This window comes from Typopeltis vanoorti, chromosome 18 (assembly GCF_054136105.1).
Source record: "Typopeltis vanoorti isolate ZY-2024b chromosome 18, IOZ_Tvanoo_1.0, whole genome shotgun sequence".
In the NCBI taxonomy this organism is placed as follows: domain Eukaryota; kingdom Metazoa; phylum Arthropoda; class Arachnida; order Uropygi; family Thelyphonidae; genus Typopeltis; species Typopeltis vanoorti.
Window position 1 is genome coordinate 17875618 of NC_143566.1, and position 24949 is coordinate 17900566.

General features: G+C 35.5%; 1 protein-coding gene across 6 annotated transcripts in view; it reads right to left on the reverse strand.

Moving 5' to 3' along the window:
- Nucleotides 1-24949, reverse strand: part of LOC150096516 (polyamine-transporting ATPase 13A3-like) — a 751182-nt gene that overhangs the window by 407211 nt on the left and 319022 nt on the right. For all 6 annotated transcript variants that reach the window (XM_090407885.1, XM_090407886.1, XM_090407887.1 and 3 more), the window contains one exon: nucleotides 2588-2719. In XM_090407885.1, coding sequence (XP_090264011.1) covers nucleotides 2588-2719 — 132 coding nt within the window. The remainder of the gene's footprint in view (nucleotides 1-2587; nucleotides 2720-24949) is intronic.

The following is a 24949-nucleotide window of genomic DNA, read 5'->3' on the forward strand; positions in this document are numbered from 1 at the left end:
TGCACAACACTCAATTTTATCCATTTCAAGGGATACAGACAACACTTGGATTCCGACAGCTGTATAAAAAAAACTACTTGATATAATGACTTGCAATTTCACATCAATCCTTATGAATGTACCTACTTAGGAAAAAAAAAAAAAAAAACCTTGCCGATAGTGTTGCCATTTATGGTTGAGGCTGAGAACTTTTCAGACCACCCACGTATAAATACAGTATATACAGAGTGTCCCAAAATTCACGCAAGATTTAAATTTAGCGCCATTTGTGCAGGAAAGTGTTGCCAACGAGGAAAAAAAAAAGACAGCGTGACAGCTGACAGTTCAGGGTTATTAAAAATGGAGCGCTACACGAAAGAACAACGCATTTTCATTGTTGAGCAATATTTTAAAAATAATGAAGGTTTGGCAGCTACAGTTCGCAATTTTCGTACAAAATATGGTCGGAATAGTGATTTAATTTCATCAACTGTGAAAAGATTAATTAAAAAATTAGGAAACTGGATCAATTAGTGATCTTACACACTCTGGCCGTCCTTCAACAAGTCGTTCAACAGAAAACATCGAAGCAGTTCGTGAGAGTGTTGCTGAGAGTCCGGGAACATCAATTCAGCACCGTGGTCTTGAATTCGGCATTTCAAGAAGCTCTCTACAGCGTATTCTCACGAAAGATTTGCATCCAAAGTTCAACTGACTCAAGAACTGAAGCCTACTGACCACACACAGCGAAGAGAGTTCGTTGAATGGATTATGGAACAACAAGTGGATGCTTATTTTTCGAACAAAATCATCTTCAGCGATGAGGCTCATTTTCATCTTGATGGCTTCGTTAATCGACAAAATTGTCGCATTTGGGGTTCAGAAAATCTATGAGTGATTGTTGAGAAATAAATGCATCCACAACGTGTCACTGTTTGGTGCGGATTTTGAGCTGGAGGCATCATCGGTCCATTCTTCTTCGAAAATGCGGCTGGTAAGGCAATAACAGTTAATGGTGCTCGTTATCGTGACATGATAATCCAGTTTTTTGTGCCTATATTGCAAGATATGGATGTGGACGACATGTGGTTTCAACAAGACGGTGCCACATGCCATACAGCCCGAGAAACAATTCAATTACTGCATGAGTCATTTCCTGGTCGTGTAATTTCCCCGTTTTGGTGATCAGAATTGGCCGTCCAGATCATGCGACTTAACACGGACTTTTTTCTTTGGGGTTTTTTGAAGTCTAAGGTTTATGCCTACAAGCCCATGACCACCCACGTCTTGAAGGAGGAAATTGAGCGCTGTATCAATGAAATTCAGCCACATTTATGCAAAACAGTCATGGAAAATTTCGACAGAAGAGTGCGTATGTGCCAGCAAAGCCGTGGAGGCCATTTACCCGATATGCTATTCCATGCATAACCCTATACTGTATACTTTATGAATCAATAAGAAATTACAATTTTTAATTAAAAACCTGTGTTTTCTATCAAAATTACTTCTTGCGTGAATTCTGGGACACCCTGTGTATGTATGTATGTGTGTGTGTGTGTGTGTGTGTGTGTATATATATACAGGGTGTTCGGGATAAATTTGACATATTTATAATTAATTATATTTTTCCGTAAGTTACATGTATTAACACACACTTCTCTTCATTTAAAAGTTTGGACCCTTCTTCATTCATATACAAGATGTCAGAAAGGATGGATAGCTGGAACCCACCTGAATCATGGAAGAGAATAACTTGTATCATGATGATTCGTGCCCGCCATCAAAATAAGGATATTACGACTGCTGCCCAATGCTCCCTGAATACAGTAAAAACAATCAGGCATGAACTAGAGACTTGCAATGGTGACTACGAGGATGTAGCAAGAAGAAAGATCCCTAGCAGACGATCTGATTGCGTTCGTACAGCAGAATTCCTCGCAAATCTGCAGGAACAGGTGTTGAAGAACCCTGGCATTGGAATTCGGGCTTTGTTCGTGGAGTTGCTAACTGTAGTCAAGCCCTGGATAACAAGGGTAGCCAATGGTAGGCCGTATGTATGGCAGCAGGATTCGACCCCTTGCCACACCTCTGGGAAAAGTCAAAAATGGTTGTCTGAAAATTTCTACGACTTCACCAGTCCAAATGTTTGGCCTCCAAACTCCCCAGACCTTAACCCCATGGATTATTTTGTATGGGGCGCAGTTGAAAAAGACACCAATCGCACTTCCAGTAATACAAAAGCCCAGTTAATGGATAAAATTAAAACAGTTTTTGCGGCCCTTCCCAGGGAGACTGTAGCATCAGCTTGTTCGAGGTTCCGAAGCAGAATTGAAGCTGTGATCGATGCTAATGGTGGTTATTTTGAGTAAATCTTGTTGATAGTATTGTAATTAACTCTGCCTGTAATGTTTTTTTGTCAATTCATTAAATTTAATAGATACAAAGAAGATTTTCTTTTTCCTTACGAAACTGTCAAATTTATCCCGAACACCCTGTATATATATATAAATAACATTCAAATGTAGTTATCTTTTGTACCTATAATAATCCATACAGTTAGATAAAAGCACAGCTCATCACTGCTCCTACACACACATAATATGCTCACCTGTAAGCATACTTTCATTGACTATACAATTCCCAGTTATTAAGACTGCATCACAGTGCATGAGTCCACCATGACGTGGAAGGATAACAACATCTCCAGGTACAAGGTGTTGAGATGGAATTTGCTCATAAACTAAAAATTTAAATCAAAAAGTTTCATAGATAATAATTCCTTGACAACATTTTCTTCATATTTATACACACTGATACAAAGTAATGTTATTCAAGTTACTGGTTATTAAGGGTATCTTTAATATAATAGCACTTTGGAGAAAGGATTATTATAATTTATTTTTTAAAGTTAAGCCTTTGGTTGGAAAACTTGGGTTCAAATTCTATGACAGATGTAAAACTTTTATATTGATTTTTCAAAATGGGGGTAAAAGTTAATGGCCTCAAAATGTCAGCAAAATTTTCCATTCTGGGAAATAGCCAAAGTGACCAAACAACATGCTCCTCTTCTTTCTTTTCATCCATTCTTTAAAATTTAAGAGGCATACTGGACTTGTTGGAGGTGTTCTGTTGTAACAATAGTAATCATAATAGTAATAATATTATGCAACCCATATCATCATCATTAAAATCCTGATATGATATCATCATTAAAATCTTACTGACAGCCAAGTGAAACTTGGCTGTCAGCAGAAGATGTGGTGACTGAAATTGAATGTGATGGATACAGTATTTTCAGAGAGGATAGAGAAGATAGAACGGGGGGGAGGAATACTGTTGATGATAGCTGATGAGTTGCAGCCCCAAAGAAAGTAGTATATCAGGATGATATACATGTGAATGATAGTTCATTTGAGGCGGTCCTGGTGTGAAATAGCGACCAACGCAACCAAATACAGTGGTGCCTCGTAGTTCGAACTCTTCTAACTTCGAACGTTCCAGAGTTCAAATGCTCAAGAACGCAAGAAATTTGATTCGAGTTCGAATGCCGTTTCTAAGTTCGGAGTATAGTCCAGGAACTCTGAGTCATATAGCATTAGACAGTTTCGGCATGCCATTGGGCATGCTTCTCCCCCACTAATTTCCCTCACTCACTTCCCTGTACCTGCGCAGTGTGTGTCTGTCCCAGTCCGCTGAGCGTTGTTTCTTACTTTACACAGCATAGTCATTGTGCGGTACGTTTGTGTAGTGCAGGGTTCGCAAATTGTATTCTAGGGAAAGTGAATAAGTGTTCCGCGAGAAGTTCTCCTGGAATTTGTCATTTTAGTTTTCAAAGCATTTTTCATGAATAAATATTTTATTGTGGAAATATTCTGAGGAGAATAATATTCGTGAATATGTCGAAAAGCTCAGACCCAGAATGCCTAATAACATCTGTGTAGCAAATGTTAGTGACTAAGCTGTGTATTTTTAAACATGGAAGAATTCATGAATTATTGTTAATTTTCACACATCGAAACCTTTCAACATTTGGGAAAGGGAATACTTCTGTTTATGACAGGTCATAAAAATTGCCTGCAAGCAGATTATAATAATGAGTGCCATATCCTCTGTTCTCAAAACTGAAGGAAATGACATCTGTGTAGCAAAGCAAATGTCAATAACCAAGTGCCATATTTTTAAACATGGAAATATTCATGAATTATCGTTAATTTTCACACATCGAAATCATTCAACAGTTGGGAAAGAGAATACCACTGTTTAAGACCGATCATCAGGGCCACCGAAAAAATTTTCGGGCCCGTGACAAATCTGAGGTCCAGGCCCCACTTAAAAAAGTACATCATTTTTGTTTAATAAAAAAAAGTCATAAAACATTAAACATTTATTTTAAAAAATGTGTACAATAAATTCAAAATTCGACACATTACATACCATACAAAATAGAAATATTAAATACACAGAGAATTTTTAAATTTTTAAAAATTCAGCCAACTGCAACAACCTTGCACGAATGCCTATGGACGTCATCACCTGCTATAACTACAGTGTCTTCAAGACACTCACGACGAGCTAAAGAGCATAGCCATCTGTCTAAAACAAAACACAGTATCATTCTCGATATGCCATTATCCTTTATCATTGTTGTATTATTACAAGAATTAAAACCATGCATTATAAACACAGCTATGTGACACGTTGGAACCCGATGGTCAGACCCTTTTTGATGCCGGGTCCGTGACAAAAGTTCCAGATGTCACCCCCTCTCGGCAGCCCTGCCGATCATAAAAATTGCCTGCAAGCCGATTACAACAACGGGCAGCGTATCCTCTGCTCTCAAAACTGAATGAAATAACATCTGTGTTGCAAATGTTAGTGACCAGTCAGCAAGGAAGCATAAAAAAAATTTTTTCCACTAAAATTGAAGATCAAGGTAGTCGTATCCAGTTCTCAAATCTAGTATGCTTCTTACAATTCATATTGTAGGGTGAAAGTGCTTGTTTCGATACCCTAGTGCCTTGATTTTTTAAAAGTAATAGACCTACAGATTTAAGGGACTTTGTTTAATTTTGGTGTTAAGAAATCTCTTATTGAAGATGTTTGTGATGCAACAGATAGTAATTCATCCACCTCCAGCCTACAAAGCAATCTCGGATGTACAAAAGGAGGGAAAAACTACCAGCACACAGGAGAAAAAGTCTGCATTCAATCGTAAGTACTTATATTATAAATTTTTGGTGATCAGAATGGGATATGTCAATGAAAATCAGCACAAATTAATTTAATGATGTTTATGTTTAATTGATGTTCAATTAATTATTGATCAATAAAAATCAACTAAATTAACAATTAATACATTACAAAATAACCAAGGTGTTCTGTGAAAATTTCAGGATCTGTGAAGTATTCCATCGTAGGAAAAGTTTGGGAAATGCAGTGTAGAGAATTTTTAACTGTTTTTGGCATTCTTTTTATTACCCATGACATCCTCCAAGAATGTAGAAAGAACAAAACCTAAAAGAAAAGTTGTATCAATAATTGAGATGGAAAAAGAAATTATCACGAAACACGAAAACGGTACACGTCTGATGGATCTGGTGACGATGTTTAAAATGTCAAGTCAACAATAAGTAGCATTCTTAAGAATAACAAAGCAATAAAAGCAGCAAATGTGCTTTTATTGCTAAAGGTGTGACAACATTGACCTCCAGGAGATCACATGTTTTGAAGAGATGGAAAAACTCCTTTCAGTGTGGATAAACTAGAAGTGATTACGTGGCAACGTTATTACTGAGAGAATTATTTGTGAGAAAGACAAACATCTGCATAGTGAACTTAAGAAATGCACACCTGAGACCAATACTGAAAATGGGAAGTTTAAATGATGTAGAGGCTGGTTATAAATTAAAAAAATGAACTGGGATCCATAGTGTTGTCATGCACAGAGAGGCTGCAAGTGCTGATGTAGAATCAGACAAATTTGAAAAAAACCTTTAAGGAGTACATGGATAGTGAGGGATATGTATCACAACAGGTTTTTAATTGCGATGAAACAGGTCTTTTTTGGAAAAAATGCCTAAAAGGAGACCTATATCACAAAAGAAGAAAAGACTGCACTGGGATATAAACCTATGAATACTAGAATTACTTTGCTGCTTTGTGGTAATGTTAGTGGAGACTGTAAGATAAAGCCATTGCTCATTTACCATTCTGAAAATCCACGTGTTTTTAAAAAGAACAATGTCATAAAGAGTAAATTCGGTGTTATGTGGAGGGCCAACAGAAAAGCGTGGGTTACCAGAGAGTTTCTCACTGAGTGGATTTATCAAGAATTTGCTCCCACTGTAAAAGCTTATCTTATTGAAAACAATCTACCATTAAAAGCTCTTCTAGTGATTGACAATGCTCCTGCTCATCCCCCAAATTTAGAGGAGGATTTAGTTGGTGAATTCAGTTTCATCAAGATAAAGCTTTTGGTGCCCAATACCACTTCTATCATACAACCCATGGACCTGCAAGTGATTTCAAACTTCAAAAAATTGTATATTAAGGCTATGTTTTAAAAGTACTTTGAAATAACCAAAGCCACAGAACTGACTCTTAAAGAATTTTGGAAAGAGCATACAACATTCTTCATTGCTTAAGGATCGTCGATAAGGCATGGAAAGAAGGTTCTATTAAAACAATGATTTCTGCTTGGAAAAAACTCTGGCCAGATTGTATTTCAGTCAGTGAAGTAGTAAGCTGTGTAGAAGAGTCTGTTGTAAATGAAATTGTGTCTTTGGGTAAAGCTATGGAATTAGAGGTGAGTGATGAGGATGTAGAGGAGTTAATAGATGATCATAAAACCGAACTCAGCACAGAAGAACTTCGACATTTTCACGATCAACAACAAAAAGTGGAAAAAGAAATTTTTATGGAAGAGAAGGATGCATTTCCAATGCTGACCATCAAGAATTGTTCTCTGTTTGGGTTAGAACACAAGCTATTGTGTTCTAATCCAAACAGAGTAAAATGGTACCCTAATAAGACAGTAGTGACCAGGAATATCAACATATTCGATGACAATGTGATGGGTTACTTTAAAAATAACAAAGAAAATCATCAGTACCAAACAACATTAGATAGATTCTTCTCTGCAGAAAAAAAGAATGTGAATCAGCATTCTCAACTCCAGCTAAGAAGCAGAAAGAAGATGTTTAACGAGTGCATTCTTTTCTACTTTGTGATTTTTATGTTAAAAAAATATTCTTCACTGTTATTTTTATGTGAAGAAATTAATAATTAAAATTAATAAAATAAATATAAGATTATTTTGTTTAATTTTTTTAAGTTATTAACATTAAAAAACCTAAAATAGATAAAATAAAAAAAATTATTGAAATTTTTTGGATATGGGAACTGATTATTTTGCTTTCCATTATTTCTTATGTAAAATCTTGATTCGGACTTCGAACGATTCATAGTTCGAACAGGTTTCTGGAATAAATTAAATACAAACTACAAGGCACCACTGTATACAGTTGGTTGTATAGGCCAGGGGGTGATATTGAATTCATGCATCAGCAAATTAGTGCAACTAGTGCAGGATTAGTGATTATTATGGGGGGATTTTAATTATGGTGATATCAATTGAGAGGAGGAAATATCACGTGGCAAAAAGGAAATGGAATTCATACATCTTCTACGAGATAATTACTTGAAACAGCACATAAATGAAGGGACACGTGGTGTGCCTTTCATTTATGCTTTCCTGTCATTGGTTCAGAGGATATATGCATAAGTAAGGTATCCTCGTTACCTCAAATTGATGAGAGCGATCATGTGATTGGTTGGGAGGTTGCAAAATTTGTGGATTTCTCTCTTAAGAAGGGGTATATACAGAACTACAGGTTAGGCAATTATAACAAGCTTCGGAGTGAGCTTGCAGCTGTTCCATGGCAGAACATATTGCAGGGGGAAGATGTTAACAGTGCATGGGATAAAATCAGCAGGTATTTTATCTTTTTGCTTAATCTGCAAAAAAAAAAAAAGAAAATGTTATGGAGAATTTACAAGGAGAAAGGCGATCAGGACACCCATGAGCAGTACAAGGCTCAAGCCAGGAAAGTTACCAGCACAGTAAGAAAAGCTAAATCAGATTATGAGAAGACCTCAGCCAAGGAGATCAAGGGGTAATCCCAAAGAGTTCTTCTGCTATGTGGCAAGTAAAAGGAAGAATGACTTCGGAAGGATAACTTTAGTGGGTGCTGATGGTATTGAGGTAACAAATTCAGATGTAATAGTAGAGTCACTAAGTGATCACTTTTCAAAATTCTATTACCCAAGAGAATTGAAGTTAAGAAATCAAAGGTACTTAGTATATTTATTGCAAAATAAATGCAAACACTGCCATAGGTTTAGATGGAATATTAGCTCGGGTGTTGCGTGAATGTGCAAAGGAATTGTCAATACCTCTTACTTGGTTATTTAACATAAGTTTGAACTCTGGTATGGTCCCTAGGGAGTGGAAGGAAGGTAAAGTAGTTCCTTTGCATAAAGGTGGCTCTAAAACTGTGGTAGTAAATTACAGGTCAATCACTATCTTGGGAGTGGTGGTAAAAGTTGGTTAAAGACAAAATTCAAGAATGGGTGGATCAGGATATGATACTCTATAGGGGCCAACATGGTTTTGTTAAAGGTCGATCCTGCCTTAGCAATTTATTAACTTTTTATAACAGAATGACATCTGAGTTGGACAAAGGAAATGGCTACACAGTGTTACTTCTGGATTTTGCTAAGGCTTTTGACAGGATATCCCAAGGAATACTGTTGGGCAAATTGGAGCAGATGGGGATTGATACTAAACTGCTGATATGGATAGTAGAATGGCTCAGGGAGAGATATCAGAAGGTAGCGTATGGAGGAGCAGAGTCCAGGATGAGGCAGGTGACCAATACTGTGCCTCAGGCTCTGTACTTGGGTCATTGTTGTTTAATTTATACATAAATGATATAGGAAATGGCTTGAGGGGAGATATTCAGTTGTTTGCTGATGATGCAAAGTTGGGTAGCGCAATAAAAAAATCAAGCTGATGTTGAGAGTTTGCAGGATGATTTAAATAAGCTGGTAGAATGGGAAAAAGGTAATGGATGTCAGTTCAATGTGGAAAAGTGTAAAGTTATGCATTTTGGGATAAAAAGATTACCAGCTGTGTACTACATTGATGGAATGGTACTTCAAGAGATTGATGAGGCTAGGAACTTAGGGGTGTTGGTGGATAGGGAGATGAAGTTCAGGGGACACATTGCTAAGGTGTCCAAGATTGCACATAGGATTATGTGGTTATTGAGGAACACACTAGCATCCAGAGATAAAAAGGTTATTATTCCCGTTTATAAAGCATTGATACTTCCACATTTGGATTACTGTGCTCAGGTCTGGTCACCTGGATTCCTTGGAGATTGTGGAGATGGTTCAGAGGAGAGTGATATAAAAAATGCTCCCTACATTGACAGATTGAGAGCTCGTGGATTGCAGAGGTTGGCTGATAGGTCGAAAAGAGGGGATATGAGAGAAACATTTAAATTACTAAAAGGTTTTTATAAGACTGATGCGGGGGAAATATTTCAGCTGTGTGATAATGATGGAACAACAAGACAACAAGAGGTCATACCTGGAAATTAAGGAAAAGTGTGGTTAACAAGGGTGTTAAAAAGTGGAAGATCTTATCCTGACAGCCTCTATTTGGCCTGAATCCAGCTGGTTCTTCAGCAAGCTTTACTTCCACAATCTTTCTCAAGTATACTTGAGTAAATCTTACCAGGAACTCATTAGAGAAATACCTCTGTAATTCTCACATTCAGTTTTATTTCCCTTTTTCTATGTGGGTACTATGAGAGCTCTACTCCAATCATCCGGAATTCGTCCCTCTGTCCAGGCCTTCTGAACTATGCAGTGCAGCCACTGTAAGACTTTTATACCACCGTACTTCAGCATTTCAGGTTGAGTATCATCTATCCTGCTGCCTTTTCACATTTCAGGAATTTAATGGCTTTTTCTTCTTCAAATATGGATATGTATTCCTGACTGCATGTCTGTTGAGTGTTTTTTACCACTGTGCTATCACTGCTTGTTTCATTTAGCAATTTTTCAAAGTAATTACTCCATACTTCAAGGATATCTTTTTCTTCAGTTTTCATGTCACCTTTATCATCTTTAATTCCTTTTATAGCACTCTTTCCTCCATTTCTGAGCTTCTTCAAGAATCTCCAGAATATCTTGCCACCTCTTGATATTTATTTTCTATGTTCTTAGCAAAGTTTTCCCATGACTTTTGTTTAGCTAGTTTTACACATTGTTTAGCTTTCTTACATTTGTCTCTGTATTCTCCAAGAGAACAAACTGTGACATGTTGAACTTTTGACATGTTGTCTTCTTTTCCATCACTGCCTCTTTAACTTCCTGTGTCCACCATGGAGTTCTGATTTTTCTATCCTTGCAGACAACCCCAAATGCCTCTCTGGCTGAATTTATTAGTGCTTGCCACTGAATCTCCGAGATTTGGTTCCTGTTCTCTAACTCTTTCATTTTTTCTTGAACAATGTGTATATTTTAGCCTGCAGTTCACATCTGAGAGCTGCTCAACTTTTATTTGCTTTAAAACTTTCTTACATGTTATTCTTTTGATATGAAATTCAATTTTATCCTGCTCAAGACTAAATACTGATCACTTCTAATTTCAAATCCTCTGTACACCCTGGTGTCCTGCACCAGTGGGAAACATCACAATCAACAATAACATGGTCAATGAGACTTTTCTTATTCCTTACCACTTCTCTCCATGTGAATTTGTGCACATTTTTATGTTGGAACATGGTGTTAGTAATAACCAGTTCATGTCCTGAGCAGAAATCCAACAGGAATTTGCCATTATTATTAGCTTTGCTCTTTTCTCCAAATTTTTTCAAAATATTTTTGTATGTCTGACAATTAATTCCTAATCTGCTATTTAGATCCCCAACAAGGACCAACTTTTCCTTTTTCGTTGTGTCAGTTGCTTTTTCTAAAGCCTCAAAATATTCTTCCACTTCTACCTTAGTAGAATCTTCTGTGGAACCATAGGCACAAATAAGTCTTATTTTCCACTTCCCCATTCTGATATATGCCCATATCACTCTACTTGAGACTGCCTGCTATTCAAGAAGATTAGCCTCGTATTTAGTGTTGAATACTATGGCTACTCCTTTTCCTTGATTTTCATTGCCTGAATATAACATTGTATTTATTGCTCAGAAAGATCTCACCAGTTTTTGTCTTTTTTGTTTCAGTCACCCCTATTATGTTGATCTGGTACATATTTAATTCCTGAGCTAGCTCCATTTCTTTGCCATTCAGGCTTCTTATGCTGATAATACCGATCTTGAACTCTAGTGATTGAGTTGGGGCATTTCATAAGAATCATATAGAAAGTTCCTTGCCGGGCAGGAACTTTCCATATGATTTTTTTCTTTTTCTTAACTGAATCTTTAACTTCCTGAGTCCACCATGAAGTTCTGATTTTTCTATCCTTACAAAGAACCTCACGACATGCCTCTCTGGCTGAATCTGTCTTCTCTCCATGTGAACTTGTGCACAATTTTATGTTGAAGCATAGGTTTTTTTTAATTTTTTTTTTTATTTAAATGTTGAGCCCATACACGAGAGGTTGGTAGAAACCTATAGTACATTAGTACCGTGTATGGGTTGGGAAAGAAGATACTTGTTCACATTGGATTTGAATGATTGTATATTGTATTCCTTAGTGAATACAATATACATCACGGCGAAGACTGTTCCATAGTATAGCAGTTGCAGGGATGAAGGAAGAGGAGAAGAAACTTGTTCTGTGGGTTTCACGATGCACTGTGTAGGGATGTTGGAACATGTGCAGCAGCTGCACATGTTCCAACGAGCTTAGTACTAAGTGGGGGAATTATTGATGCTATTTCGGATGAACACATTCCATGGAAATATTTGTAGAAAACACATAGTGCAGAGACCGATCGTCTGTGCGAAAGTGGGGGGAGTGAGTTGGTAAGAGATGGGTCATTAATAATCTGATTGCTTTCCTCTGTACTGAATCGAGCATTTTGAGGGAGCTTTTGGAGGCCCCACCCTATATGTGGGAGCAGTATTCGATGGTTGGGTGGATTTATGATTTGTATAAGGTTAACATCTGTTCAGGGGTGAAGTAACATCTTGAGCGAAAGAGAAATCATAGTTTTTTAGAAGCTGAGGATGCAATGGTTGTTATGTGTTTATGCCAAGAGAGGCTTGATGTTAGGGTAATTCCAAGAAGAGAAATCTCAGATTGTCTGGAAATTTGGGTGTTGTCAAAAATAATACTGGGAGAAAATGGTTCTTTTTTATGAGAAATGAGACAGTACTAGGTTTTATTTGTATTGAAATTGACTAGGTTATCTGAACCCCAGTGAGGACAGTGGTGGTTGCTGTTCTGTCGGTTGAGGTGAGTTGTGTGGAGGTTTATCAAAAGAAAGGGAGAAGTGCAATGTGCTGTCATCTGCAAAACTGTGTATTATGTTGGAGGTAAGCTGAAGTAGGTCATTGATAGGTGTTGAGGAACCCAAGCATTAGTTGAATGACGAGAGGATAATGAGCCATCCACTACCACATCCATCCATCCACAGAGTGTGTGTCCAGGCAGAAAGCTGCCAATCCAACTACAGAGGTCTTGAGATAGACCAAATAATGGCAGCTTGCTTAGTAAGCCCTTATGCCAGATCCAGTCAAATGCCTTGGAGATATCAAGTCCAACTGCTTGAGATTCGCCAAACTTCTCCATGGCATTTGTCCAGAGATGGATGACATATGTGAGCAGATCTGTTGGTCAGCAGTGATGGAATCCATACTGGTGGTCGTTTATTAGATGGGTAGCTTCAAAGTATTGTATTAGTTGGGAATTGATGATTTTTTCCATTACTTTAAACATGGCTGAGGTGAGCGAAATGGGGGGGGGGGGGGTTTGGATAGCAGCGACTTGTCACCATTCTTGGGAATGGGTTAAATATATGCCAATTTCCAGGCTGTGGGTGATAGATACCAGTAGAGTAGGACAGTATATATAAGCAACATAGGACAGGAGACAGTTCTGGTGAGCAAACCTTCAAAACAATTGGAGGAATGCCATCAGGGCCAGAAGACTTTTTTGTGTCTTATTCGAACAGTATTTTGCTGATCTCTTTCTGGCAAAAAGGATATAGTGGGCATTGTATGTTGGGCATCTGGAATGTTTGGGGGACATTTGCCATTGTCAATTATGTGTGCATTTGAAGCAAAGTGTTAGGCTAGGAGATTGGCCTTTTCTGTAAGTGATGATGCAATGGAGCCATCTTGGTATGCTAGAGACGGGAATAGTGTTGGGCAGAAGTTACAACTGATTATTTTGGCAAGGGATCAAAAGGCTCGGCTGCCATTTGGACAGGCTGCTAATTTCCTGCTTTTTGCTCTTTCGAACTCTGTTTTGGAAGCATTGATTATTTTTTTTTGCACTTATTTTGGGCTTGGGCATAAGCTCTAAAGGAGGATGGGGTTCTTGATTTGAGCCAGTAATGATATGTTTGGTTTTTCATTTGTACAGCCTGGTGCATCTTTTGGAAAACCAAGGTTTAGTTAGGGAATAGCAGGTCAGAGTACTGTGGGGAATGTATGATTCCATGCCAGTGAGGATTACTTTGGTTATGAGTTTGGTGCATGTGTTTGGGTTGGAGGGTCAGAAGCAATAGTCTAACCATGGGAATGAGGCATAGAAGTTGCAGAGGCTGTCCCACTTGGCACTGTTATAATGCCAAACTAATCTTATATGGGAGCGGCTGTGTAGGCATTGTTGCATGGGGGAAGAGATGATCACTAGGTTGTGGTCAGAATTGCCTAGCGGGCTCACTACATTCACTGTGTATTTGGAAGGGTCATTGGTCAGGAAGAAGTCTAGGGTATTTGGAGAGTTGGTCTGAACTAGTTGTGTAAGGTCTTTAGTGATGGCGAATGTTAAGCATCTCTGCCTGCAAGATCTGTACAGCTGGAGGAGGAAAGCCAGTTGGTGTTGTGGATATCAAAATCTCCTAGCAGAATGATTTTGCTGTTGGGAAAGTGGGTGTTAGTAATGACTAGTCGTATCATGAGCAGAAGTCCAGTAAATACTTACTGGATTTTGCCTTAATGTTCCTATATGCTTGATGGGATTCATTTCCTATTCTGCTGTTCAGATCTCCAACAAGGACCACTTTTTCCATTTTCTTTATGTCAGTTGCCTGTTCTAATAACTCAAAAAATTCTTCCACTTCTTCCTTGGAAGAACCTTCTATGGAACCACAAGCACAAATAAGTTTCATTGTCCATGTCCCCATTTTGAAGTTTTCCTCGATAACTCTACTTGAAACTGCCATCCAATCAAGAAGTTAATCTTTCTTTTCTTGATCCTTATTGCCTGAAAATAATATCCTAAACTTATTATTTAGTAAGATCTCACCTGTTTGTGTTTTCTTTACCTCAGTAATGCCAATTATGTCCATGTGGTACTTATCCACTTCCTCTGCCTGCAAGTTCGATTTCCTTTCCATTAATACTTCTATCGATTGTTCCTATTTTCAGTTCTTATGTTAGGTTTATTCTTTTTCTTCTAGATGTTGAGTTGGAGTCTGTTCCAGCAACTGAATGCTCACTGTTTGCCCTAGTTCCCTGAAGAAAACCGCAAAGTGGGAGCCTGTTTAACTGGGCGACACCCCAGCCATCATGAAATTTTTTGTGATGTTGTACCATCATTTTACGATGTGGTTTAAGTCAATAAGAATACAATTTGGTCAGCTAAATCCTCATTCATTCAGTATCCAGGTAGACACCTAACAGGATGCACCACAAGAGCGTGAGGTCAGAAGTCCTAGTCAGTTCTTTGCACCTTCAAAGGCTATGTGGAGGTCTCCCCCATACAGCCTTGACCCTTAAGCATCCAAATATGCAGAACTTAAATTTTATTTTGATCTTTCAAAGAAGAACCAAAAATCAAATAATAGACCTCTTGTAGGCAAACACAATTAGTAGACATAATATAATGGTCCAATAGCCTTCAAGTTTCTACAGCTGTAATTCTATCCAATAGCATCCCATGCTGCATCTGCAAAATATCTTCAACTTTCAGCTGAAAAAAAAAAAGCTACTATTGTTTACATAGGGGAATTACAGATGGGGAAGATAAAAGAGGGGGAAAGAGTATAATTTTGGTGATTTTACTCTATGGTAAAAAGAAATTACATTTATTTCTTAAAGCCATCTAAAATATCTCATATAATCGATTCACTTATGTTTGTTTTTTACAGTATTATATATACTGAGTGTAAATTTCATAAATAAGGATTACGTTTCTCTATATACAATACAATATATATGTTTCTTTAGATAAGATAATCTAAAAATAGATGTCATTTGTTTGCATTTATTAATGCAACTGCACACCTTACAGTACTGTAACTGCTATGTGGTTAAGTGGTGGTGAAACAAATAGAACTAAAGATGTTTCAAGCAGTCTACTTAATTACTTTATTATAATCCTTAGAAAATTACACAGAAATAATTTTGTATGTAAATTATGTTTATTTGTAGAAGTGTTTTTATACTATATACTTAAGTTTCACAATGAATCTCGGTAAAGGTCATGTGCATTAACTGAGTTTTTTCAACAGTGCTATCAACAGGAAATGAGCAATGTTAGTGAGCAAACTAGAGAAGAGAAGGCGCATGGAAAGGAAGAAAAAAAAACTTCTAGATTACATTCTTTGATCTCAAAAAAGTTCTTATATACATCTTTATTTAATCTTCAAGGAAGAAATGTGAAGTAAATATTCAAGGACAGTGCAGTAGACCAAGCCTTCATATATCAGTGAGAAAATCACATGCTCAAACAGGAAGCCGGAGGCATATACTCTATGAAGTGAAATGGAATCTGCAATAAAGTTTTCCCATCCCCTTCTTCTTGGAATTGCCTTTGGAGCTGCTCATGTCCGAACAATTATTCTTGATGCCTACTTCAGCAAATGAAGTAAAGATGTTTTAATGAAAGTTGCTTACTAGAAGAAGATATCTAGAAGCATAACAGTCAAGAGAGAGACCTTCATATTCTTTTATTGTAATACAAAGAATTTTATTATTATTATTATCTAAGACATCCAAAGTCAAGGGCTCATCAAGAAAAGCTATCGGTTTTCTCTTAAACTCATTCACACTATATGCACTCACTATTTCAACAGGCAAACTGTTCCATTCATTCATTGTTCTACGAGAGAAAAATCTAGCTCTTACACCTTCCTTAACCACACATACTTAACTTCCATAATAATGAAAAATTTCATCACATCATATCCTATTCCATCCATTCAAGAACACGTATAAGTATAATAGTCAGGTGAGATCTTCATCTTCTTTAAATGTGTAAGAAATTTGAGGTATGACAGAGTGAATGAGTAGAAACAATTAAAAAAATAATTGTTTCTACTCAAAAAGAAGAGACCATCAATAGAATAAATGCTGCAATGGAAGATCTCAAAATTAAGTGATACTACAGAAATTTTGGCTGAATACTTGTTCATTCTTCATACAGCGTTTGATGTCATTCCTCAAAAAATGAATTTGAGAGTCAAAGATAATGTTTTCTTTCAGCTTATATCATGTAAACTCTGAATCTCTGATATAGTTATCATCTGTAATTAATTATCTTTTAAAAGTTGTATATGTAGGACAGTATAAAATTAATTTTTACTTTTAACTAAGAAATTAACTGAAACTGCAGATAATGTTACTGCTGATAGGTTGGGTATGGACAAAGATAGTGGTTAACACAGCTATTTTATTCAATACTAAGTGCTTCTAGTGAAATTGGCCTATTCAGTCCTGCCTACTATTATTGTTACTTGCTATAAAGATACTGATAATTAAAATGCTATAAGTTAGGTAACATTCAGTGGACCAACTCAACTGTTAAGACATTTTCAAAGTATGTTCAATTTAATAAAACTGAATTAACAGTTTTTAATAAAATTAAAAACTGTTAATATATATATATATATTAATTTGTTTATGTATCGCAAAACATCTTAGACATAGATTATGCAATGGGAAGTTCCAGTGTGACTTGGAAACTACAAGTTATTAACAATGGTTATCTAATGTGCAATTGTGAGGATGCTGGATGTAAAATATTATAGTATTAAGATCCTAAAAAACAAATGACAGTTGCTAAATAACAAATTCTCTGATTTTGGACTCTGATTTTAAACTTCTATTTCAGTCCTCAAAGAGGACTGAGATAGAAGTTTATTGACATTTTTTTAAAAGAGTTTCAGGCTTTTTTTTATGAATTAAGGAAATTCCGTAATTCATAAAAAATTTAAAAAAGTTAACAATGTCAGCTGAAAATTCTGAAGATAGATATTCAAGGATATTAGTTGTTTGGGAATACTTCTTCCAGAATGCTGTTCCAGAAGACAGAAGCAGATGGAATGAAAGAGGAGGAAGAAAAGTAAGTTTGGTCTATTCACAGATGCACAGTGAAAGATAGCTGGGCATCTGCCGTTCTTGTATATTATTGAAATTCTGGTTAGGATGATGTAGATGAATCTTAGTCTCTTTGAACAGATATTCAAATTTGCAGATAGTAGCAACTTTGAATCATTCAAAAGAAGTCTGTGGCTAGTACTGTTAATCCCACATTATGCAATATTTGATTTGTGAATATGTGAAATGAGCTGAATATGTGAATATTGTTGAGAGATATGTTTTATATCTAATTGGCCTTTTCATCCGAAATATGGAATGTTGCAACAATGGAGAATTTTATATGTAGGAAATGACAGAGTAGGCTGATTTGGTTACTAGGTCTAAATGTAGCAAAAAGGTGAATTTTCTTAAGAACAAAAGACATATGCACTCAGAAGAGTTCTTAGCATAATATATGGTGGTTGCTGATTTTTGGATTATAGCCATTGAAAGCAAAGGTTTTCTTTATGGTCAAATTTTTTTTTTTACCGGAAAGATGTTTGTGATGAACAGCCAATGTAGACTCCTGACAACATTGATTTCATTACATCATATTTTAGGGAAGGATGATGCATGGATGCAAAATGTATGCAAAAAATCAGAAAAGTAGGTTGAGATGGGGAAGGGGGAGACAGAGAGAGCCATCTGCTTTTAATTTGTTAAGAAGAATTAAAAAATGTTTTTATTTGTTAAGAAGAGTTTTTTGTAAGAAAAAAAGGGAATCTTTGGTGTATGCGATTCCAAATAGTGAAGATATCTCACCAACATAACAGATTCAAAGCAAAGGTTCAGGATTTAAGACAATTTTCTCTTAAAACTTCTAGATAAAAGTTGGTTCTTTCTTCTGCCATTCTAGGTGAAATATCCTTAATTCATAAAAAATTTAAGAAGGTTAACAATGTCAGCTGAAAACTCTAAAGATTTCAAGGATATTATTTCAAGGAACATTGGTGAAGAAGGAGTTGATATCAAAACTGAACAACACATCAGAGGAAAGTTTGAAGTCTTTAATTTCGAAGATAAATTCAATGGCATTTTTAACAAAAGAATAGGACTAGTCTATAAGAGGACTGAGGAGGTTGGATATGAATTTAGAGAATCAACAATTGGCATAAGGGGACACCCAGATTTAGTTTAAATATGCCATATATCCTAAGCAGTCTGACGTGAAAAGTTTTGAGTTTCTGAAGAATTGTTTGATCCAAAAAGAGCTTAACATTATCTAACAAAGTAATGAACTTGTTATGCTGAGTGTTTGTTGGGCTTCTGCTAATGACATTTCCTAATGGCAAATTTTGTATTATTCTTTCAAATGAATAATGTGTTTAATTCAGAAACCAGATAAGATTAGGATTTTAAAACTATAGATAATCTTGAGAATGCCAAAGCTCAATTCATTGCATATTCACTGGAAAGATGCAAAAATATCACATTCCATTTCATAGTAAGGGCAAATTTATGGCCTCTGTTGCAACATTAAGTTCATCTGCTGTTAAAGGTATACTGCTCACACTTGCAACTGAATAATAAAATAAAACTCATTATGGGGTTTAAAAGAATTAATACAGCACACATAAATAATTAAACAACACATTCATCACTCTTATATTTCATCTCAGTCATCGTCAGGAAACAATATTAAATTTCAAAAACACACACAAATTTGCACAAACACTAAGTGGAAAAGATTACACTGAAAGTCTAAGTCGTATGATACCCTATATAGGTGCTGTTGGCTAGCCTTAGCTATGTTGGGCAAAAGGCCTAAGAATTAGTTTCCCAATCTTGGGAAGTTTAATGCAATCATATTTATTAAGATTAGATTTTTTTTTTTTTTTTAAATTTTGCAGTTGATTCTAAAAAAAAGTCTTTCAAAATTTGTATATTTTGTGGTGAAGCATAGTCGTTTTTTCATTTCATTCTGTGCAAAGTATCCAAAGGCATGGTCACAAGCCCTGACTGCCTGCTGACTATACTTATGGCAACAGATATATTATTTATGTTCTTCATAGGAAGATGTTAGTAGCTCTCCAGCTTGACCATAATAAGATAAGCTGCAGGAACAAGGAACTTTGTAAATACCTGGAACCGATAGAAGATCCTTGGGAAAGCAAATGAGAGTAGCCAGCTTTAGATGAGGTTGGAAAGCAATGCAAGAGATTGTACCTTTTTTTTTTTTTTTTTTTTTTTTTTTTTTTTTTTTTTTTTTTTTTTAGAGTTCTGGCTATTTTTTCTGAGGTGCTCTGGATATAAGGAACAAAGATGGCATTATTATAGTCAACATGTTGAGAAGGATGAGAGGAACAATTAATTTGTTGGCTTTTTTTGGCGTTGCAGGAAAGTCTGGTAAATACAACGGAGCCAGTATATTCATATTTACAACATAGTGGCTATTGGCTCAAATTTATTTTTTAGGGAAATTTTTTTTTTAAAAAAGGTACAAAAATGATAAAATTATTCCTATTCCTACTTTTTCTAAGATTCAATTAACTATTAACCCACACCACCACCAAGCACAATATTTATCTTAAAGGTAGTCAATCATTAATTCTCTTGTTCATAATCAATTTACCATTCAAAAAGGAATTTTCTCCCAAATTTCCAGAAATTACTAATTTAGAATCTGAATTTGTATTCTATGCCCTGAATTATTAAATCTAGTTCTACATGCATCACAGAATTCCCAGTAATTTTATTTGCAAAAAATAAGCTTCATCTTAACCAGAAATGTGAAAATATTCTAAAATGGCTCAGTAGTTAACCCAAACTTTATGTTAAATGGGTTATTAATCTCTCCAATCATCCCTTAACTGAGGACGAACTTAATGTTTTAGTTCTTAATGTCAGAATATCTATACCATTATTAGCAGGCTAGATAACTGGCAGATTAACAAGGTCAAAAATATGCACTATTCCAAAATGCTTTCTATACTTGGATTTCTAAACAATATCGCACATAACACTCTGCATCTTTCTAGTGAACAATACAATAAATTATACTTCAAAGTTGCCAAGTTATCTATGGTTATAAAATCCATAAGCCTGATATTAAAATTTCTTAACTAAAAATACAGTTTAAAGAATAATAAAAATTCTTACCATCACTATAGCAAGTAAAGGCAATATCATTGTAATTTTGGACCTAATTCACACAAGTGAAAGATGGATATCCTCCTTCAGGGTCAGAATATCTATGCCATTATTAGCAGAAAATCTACCAACTGGCAGATTAACAAGCTCAACACTTGGCTAGATAATATTATTTCTCTGGATCACACAGTTATTCAAAAAATTCAAGAACATAAAATATCATCACCTAGGATATATAGTCTACCTAAACAACATAAATCTAACTAAATGGTATATGATGAATTAGGTAAACATAACTTCAGTAACAAATATACAAACAGCAGCTTGGGTGTACCTGTTTAACAACTTGCAACTAAGCAAAGTACCAAAGAAGTGAAACGAATAAAATTGTTCCACTTTATAAGAGAGATGATAGAGGCTTTGAATTATAGGCTAATCATGTGCTGAAGTGAAGTGTTGGAGAGGTTAGTGGTAGCTAGAATACAAAATTAGATTGAAAATAGCACTGTTCTCTGTGCACAGTGCATGGCTTCTGTTTGTTAAAACAGAAGCCATGTTTTACCAATTTACTTGTGTGCTACAAGGTGATGAAATTAATGGGCAAGTGTATACAGTAAGTGCTATACTTAGATTTCACAAAGGCCTTTGCTAGAGTAACTAAAGTGGAACAAATAGGGTTAAATACTAGATCAGAGTGTTGAACAGGTGACTGGACACCAAACCATGTATATGGGGTTGCTGAATCCTAAATGAGAAAAAGTCACCTGTAGTGTGCTGTAGCAATTTGTTGTGAGGCCATTACAGTTTAACTTGTGTTATAATTTAGTTGGTTTTATATATATATATATATAACATGTATATATCATGAGAAGGGTAGTACTGATATATACTTATCAGTACCACCCTCAGGAGGTATCTAAAATATTATGATAGTACTATTACAAAAAATTTACATCATTGTCAACTTCCTATCAACAATATTCCTCCAAATTAACCTGTTACCTGTCAGGACTCCAATAACATAAGATCTTCTTTGTCCATCTCCTAGGACACATCTTAATGTATTTATCCAACTAGATCTCAGCCTTCCTCTGAGTTTTTTTTTCTGCCATCCTGACAAAAAAAACTAACCTTTCCATTCTCATTCTGTTTAAGTGACAATATCATTTTAGATTAGCTCTGGTCACACCTTCCTGAACACTAATAATGCAAGGTTCCTTCCTAATATTTGCAAATATATATAATTTTTGTTGTCCTTTTTAGAGATTCCCCATATTCTGAGTGGTAAGCAAAACAATTTCATTTCCAGATCAAGAAAATAAGGATTTTTTCTTTTCTTTTCTAAGAAAATACTGGAGAAAAACATAATTTCTCTTTTAGTTTATGGAGAATGCAGATTTTGTTAAATGGAATACACTTTAAAAACAAGGGTGAGTTATGTATAAATGGTACTGATGATGGTTGGCACTGAAATAACTATTGAGAAATCTATTGTTAAATAATACATTAGCCAATCACATTTTCTGAATGCAAAACACTTTAGTATATTACTAAACTGAGGCCATGAGTACAACTTGTCTCTGAACAAAAATTACAGAAATAAAAATACAAAAATAAAGAAAAATTCATACTCTCACATGTTTCTCATTTAACTACCCAGAGACTCTTCTTTATATATATATATATATATATATATATATGCTGGAAAGCAAAAGTTCCTTTAACATAAAGCACTCCAATTTACCAAATTTTACATAATTAGGAAACCTCAGTTCATCAAATTCATCACCAATCTTCAGAGTTCACTGTTCAATATAACTGTCTCTTTCCAGAATAAAAGAAGAAATGTCATATCTTATTGTCTAGTAAAAAAAAAAGTATAAGTTCATCTATTCAGACACCAGTCTTTCATCTCAACTTTTGGAACAAGTTGGCGTACAGCTGAGTTTGATTATTCCTTCATATGTTACTGCTAATGTATGAATATGCCTTCAAAATATACATCTGGCATAAGAGTGATGCCAGATGTATATTCTAAAGGCATATTCAAAAAACCCACAATAGTTATATTCACAAATGCTGAGTTAACTGTTTAGTTACTTAAGGTTGTACTTAGCAGCAGTTCATTTCTTTCCTTTTGTTGCTCATATGGCAAACATTTATCTTTCTATGCAAAGCTTAACAAATAATCCTTCTTTTTCAAAATATAGCTTGTTTTCAGTCTCACCATTCCCTGCCTTTGTCTCTTCAGCTTATTTCTGACATCCCCCACTACTTGTATCATGCAACATTTGCTCCTTTTCAATCCCCCCCATACACCTTTACATCTCTGGTCCTGTGACTTAGAGAAACCCATAAGATGGAAATCCTTATGCATGTCTGGAAAACTGACAGTTACCATTATAATTCCATATAAGTACACAATGTAGTGTTCAAGACATAACAAATAATCTTCATTTACTTAGGATTAATTGTTATAAGAAACAGCAGTTAATTAAATTAAATTAGTACATCTAAATATTTTGATTCAAAACTTCAATAGAAAAATATATTTATCTCAACATTCTCTGCCTACTTTTATTTTGCCAAAACATAACCACTAAATTATACACTAAAACTTTGTATGAATTAATGTGAAGAATCAGAGATGAATTTTAACTTTTATATTAATGACATTGGTATGGGTTTAAATGGAAAGAACAAAGAGGAGTCGAGCAGATGTTTGATTATTAATACTGATGTATGTTTACATGATGAACCTACAATACATTAAAAGAACATAAAGAAAATAAAGTATTTAATATAAAAGACATACTTTGTCAAGAACCAAATAACAGATGTAACAGACAGCTTCTATTTTATTGCTTTCCAGTCATTCACTACAGGAACTCATAGAAAACTGTAAACATAGTCATTAACAGAGTAATAAACTTAGCAAACAGCCAAAGGAATGCATGGATTGTCACAGACATGTAAAAGTATATTTATAAAGTCAATGGTGGCTGTTAGACCCCTGATGTTGACCTCTATGGCTGTGTGAGATGGCATAAGAAAGAGATGTAGTAATAAGGAATGCAATAAGGAAGAGATGTAGTAATTTTTAAAAAATAATAAATTAATTTAAAAAAAAAACTACTGATGAGAATCAGACTAATAGATTTTCAGTAAGGATAGGCAGTTATTATGATTAAGGTTAAGATGATGCAGGGCTTCAGCACTCTGTTTAAATAAATGTTCAAACTTGAAGTGACAGTGGTGGATTAAGCATGTTTTAGATCTGAAGATTCTGTGAGTATTCCATATTGTGCTAAGCCTGATTTTTCACATTTTTTGTCAACGATGCAAGATTTCTGTTCTCATAATCTTTTCTCCACAGAACCTCGAGTTTGTCTAAAGTAGGAAAGGTGGAACTCAGTTGATACAGAAACTAAGAGTGGTGGTGGTTGTTTATCTTTAGAAGGAAATGAAGAGGACAGTTTGTGGTGAATGGAACAAATGTTGGTACTATGAGGGAGTACTTGTCACGTGAGCATTTTCTAGTTACGGATGATGCTGCTAGGCATTGTGAGCGTGCAGAGCATGTCATCCTGTGTGAACTGGTTCATTGTTCTGTCTGCTTTTTGGTTAGTGCTTACAAGCAAATTTGCCAATTTCGTGATGGCTGACCACAAGGAACAGAGTGTGAGTGAAATTTTGTTTTCTTTTGGGTAAAACTGCAGCTGAAACTATTGTTATGCTTCAGCAAGCCTTTCAGGATGACGCTTTAGGTAAAATGTAGGTCTACGAGTGTTTACTCATTTCAGAAATGGGGACCAACCATAATCTGGCTGACCTTTGACAAGAAGAAATGATGAAAACATTAAAAAAGGTCTGCCAGGAAATCAATGAATATTGTCTAAACACCACTGAGCAAGTTTCTAAAGAGAAGAATGTTTCATAGAGTTCATGCCAGTGAATTCTAACAGAAGATTTGCAAATGAAACATGTATTGTGTCTACTAAATTTGTGCCTCATTTGCTCACAGATATTAAAATCGTGTGAATGTTTGCCCCAATTTGAGCGAGCAAGTTCTTAATGACCAGAACTTTCTTTCAAAAGTTGTGACCAAGGATGAGTCTTGGTGTTACTATTAAGAAATGTCCAACAGTTCTTGACATAAAACAACATGGTGGTTGTTTCCCACACTCCTGACTTGCCATCTCTTTCCATGCGACTTTTTTTTATTCCTACAGATAAAAAAAAAACCATGAAAGGGCAGCAATTCATTAATGTGGACGAAGTGAAAGAAAAGTTGAAAAAAACAGTTCCGGAACTATTC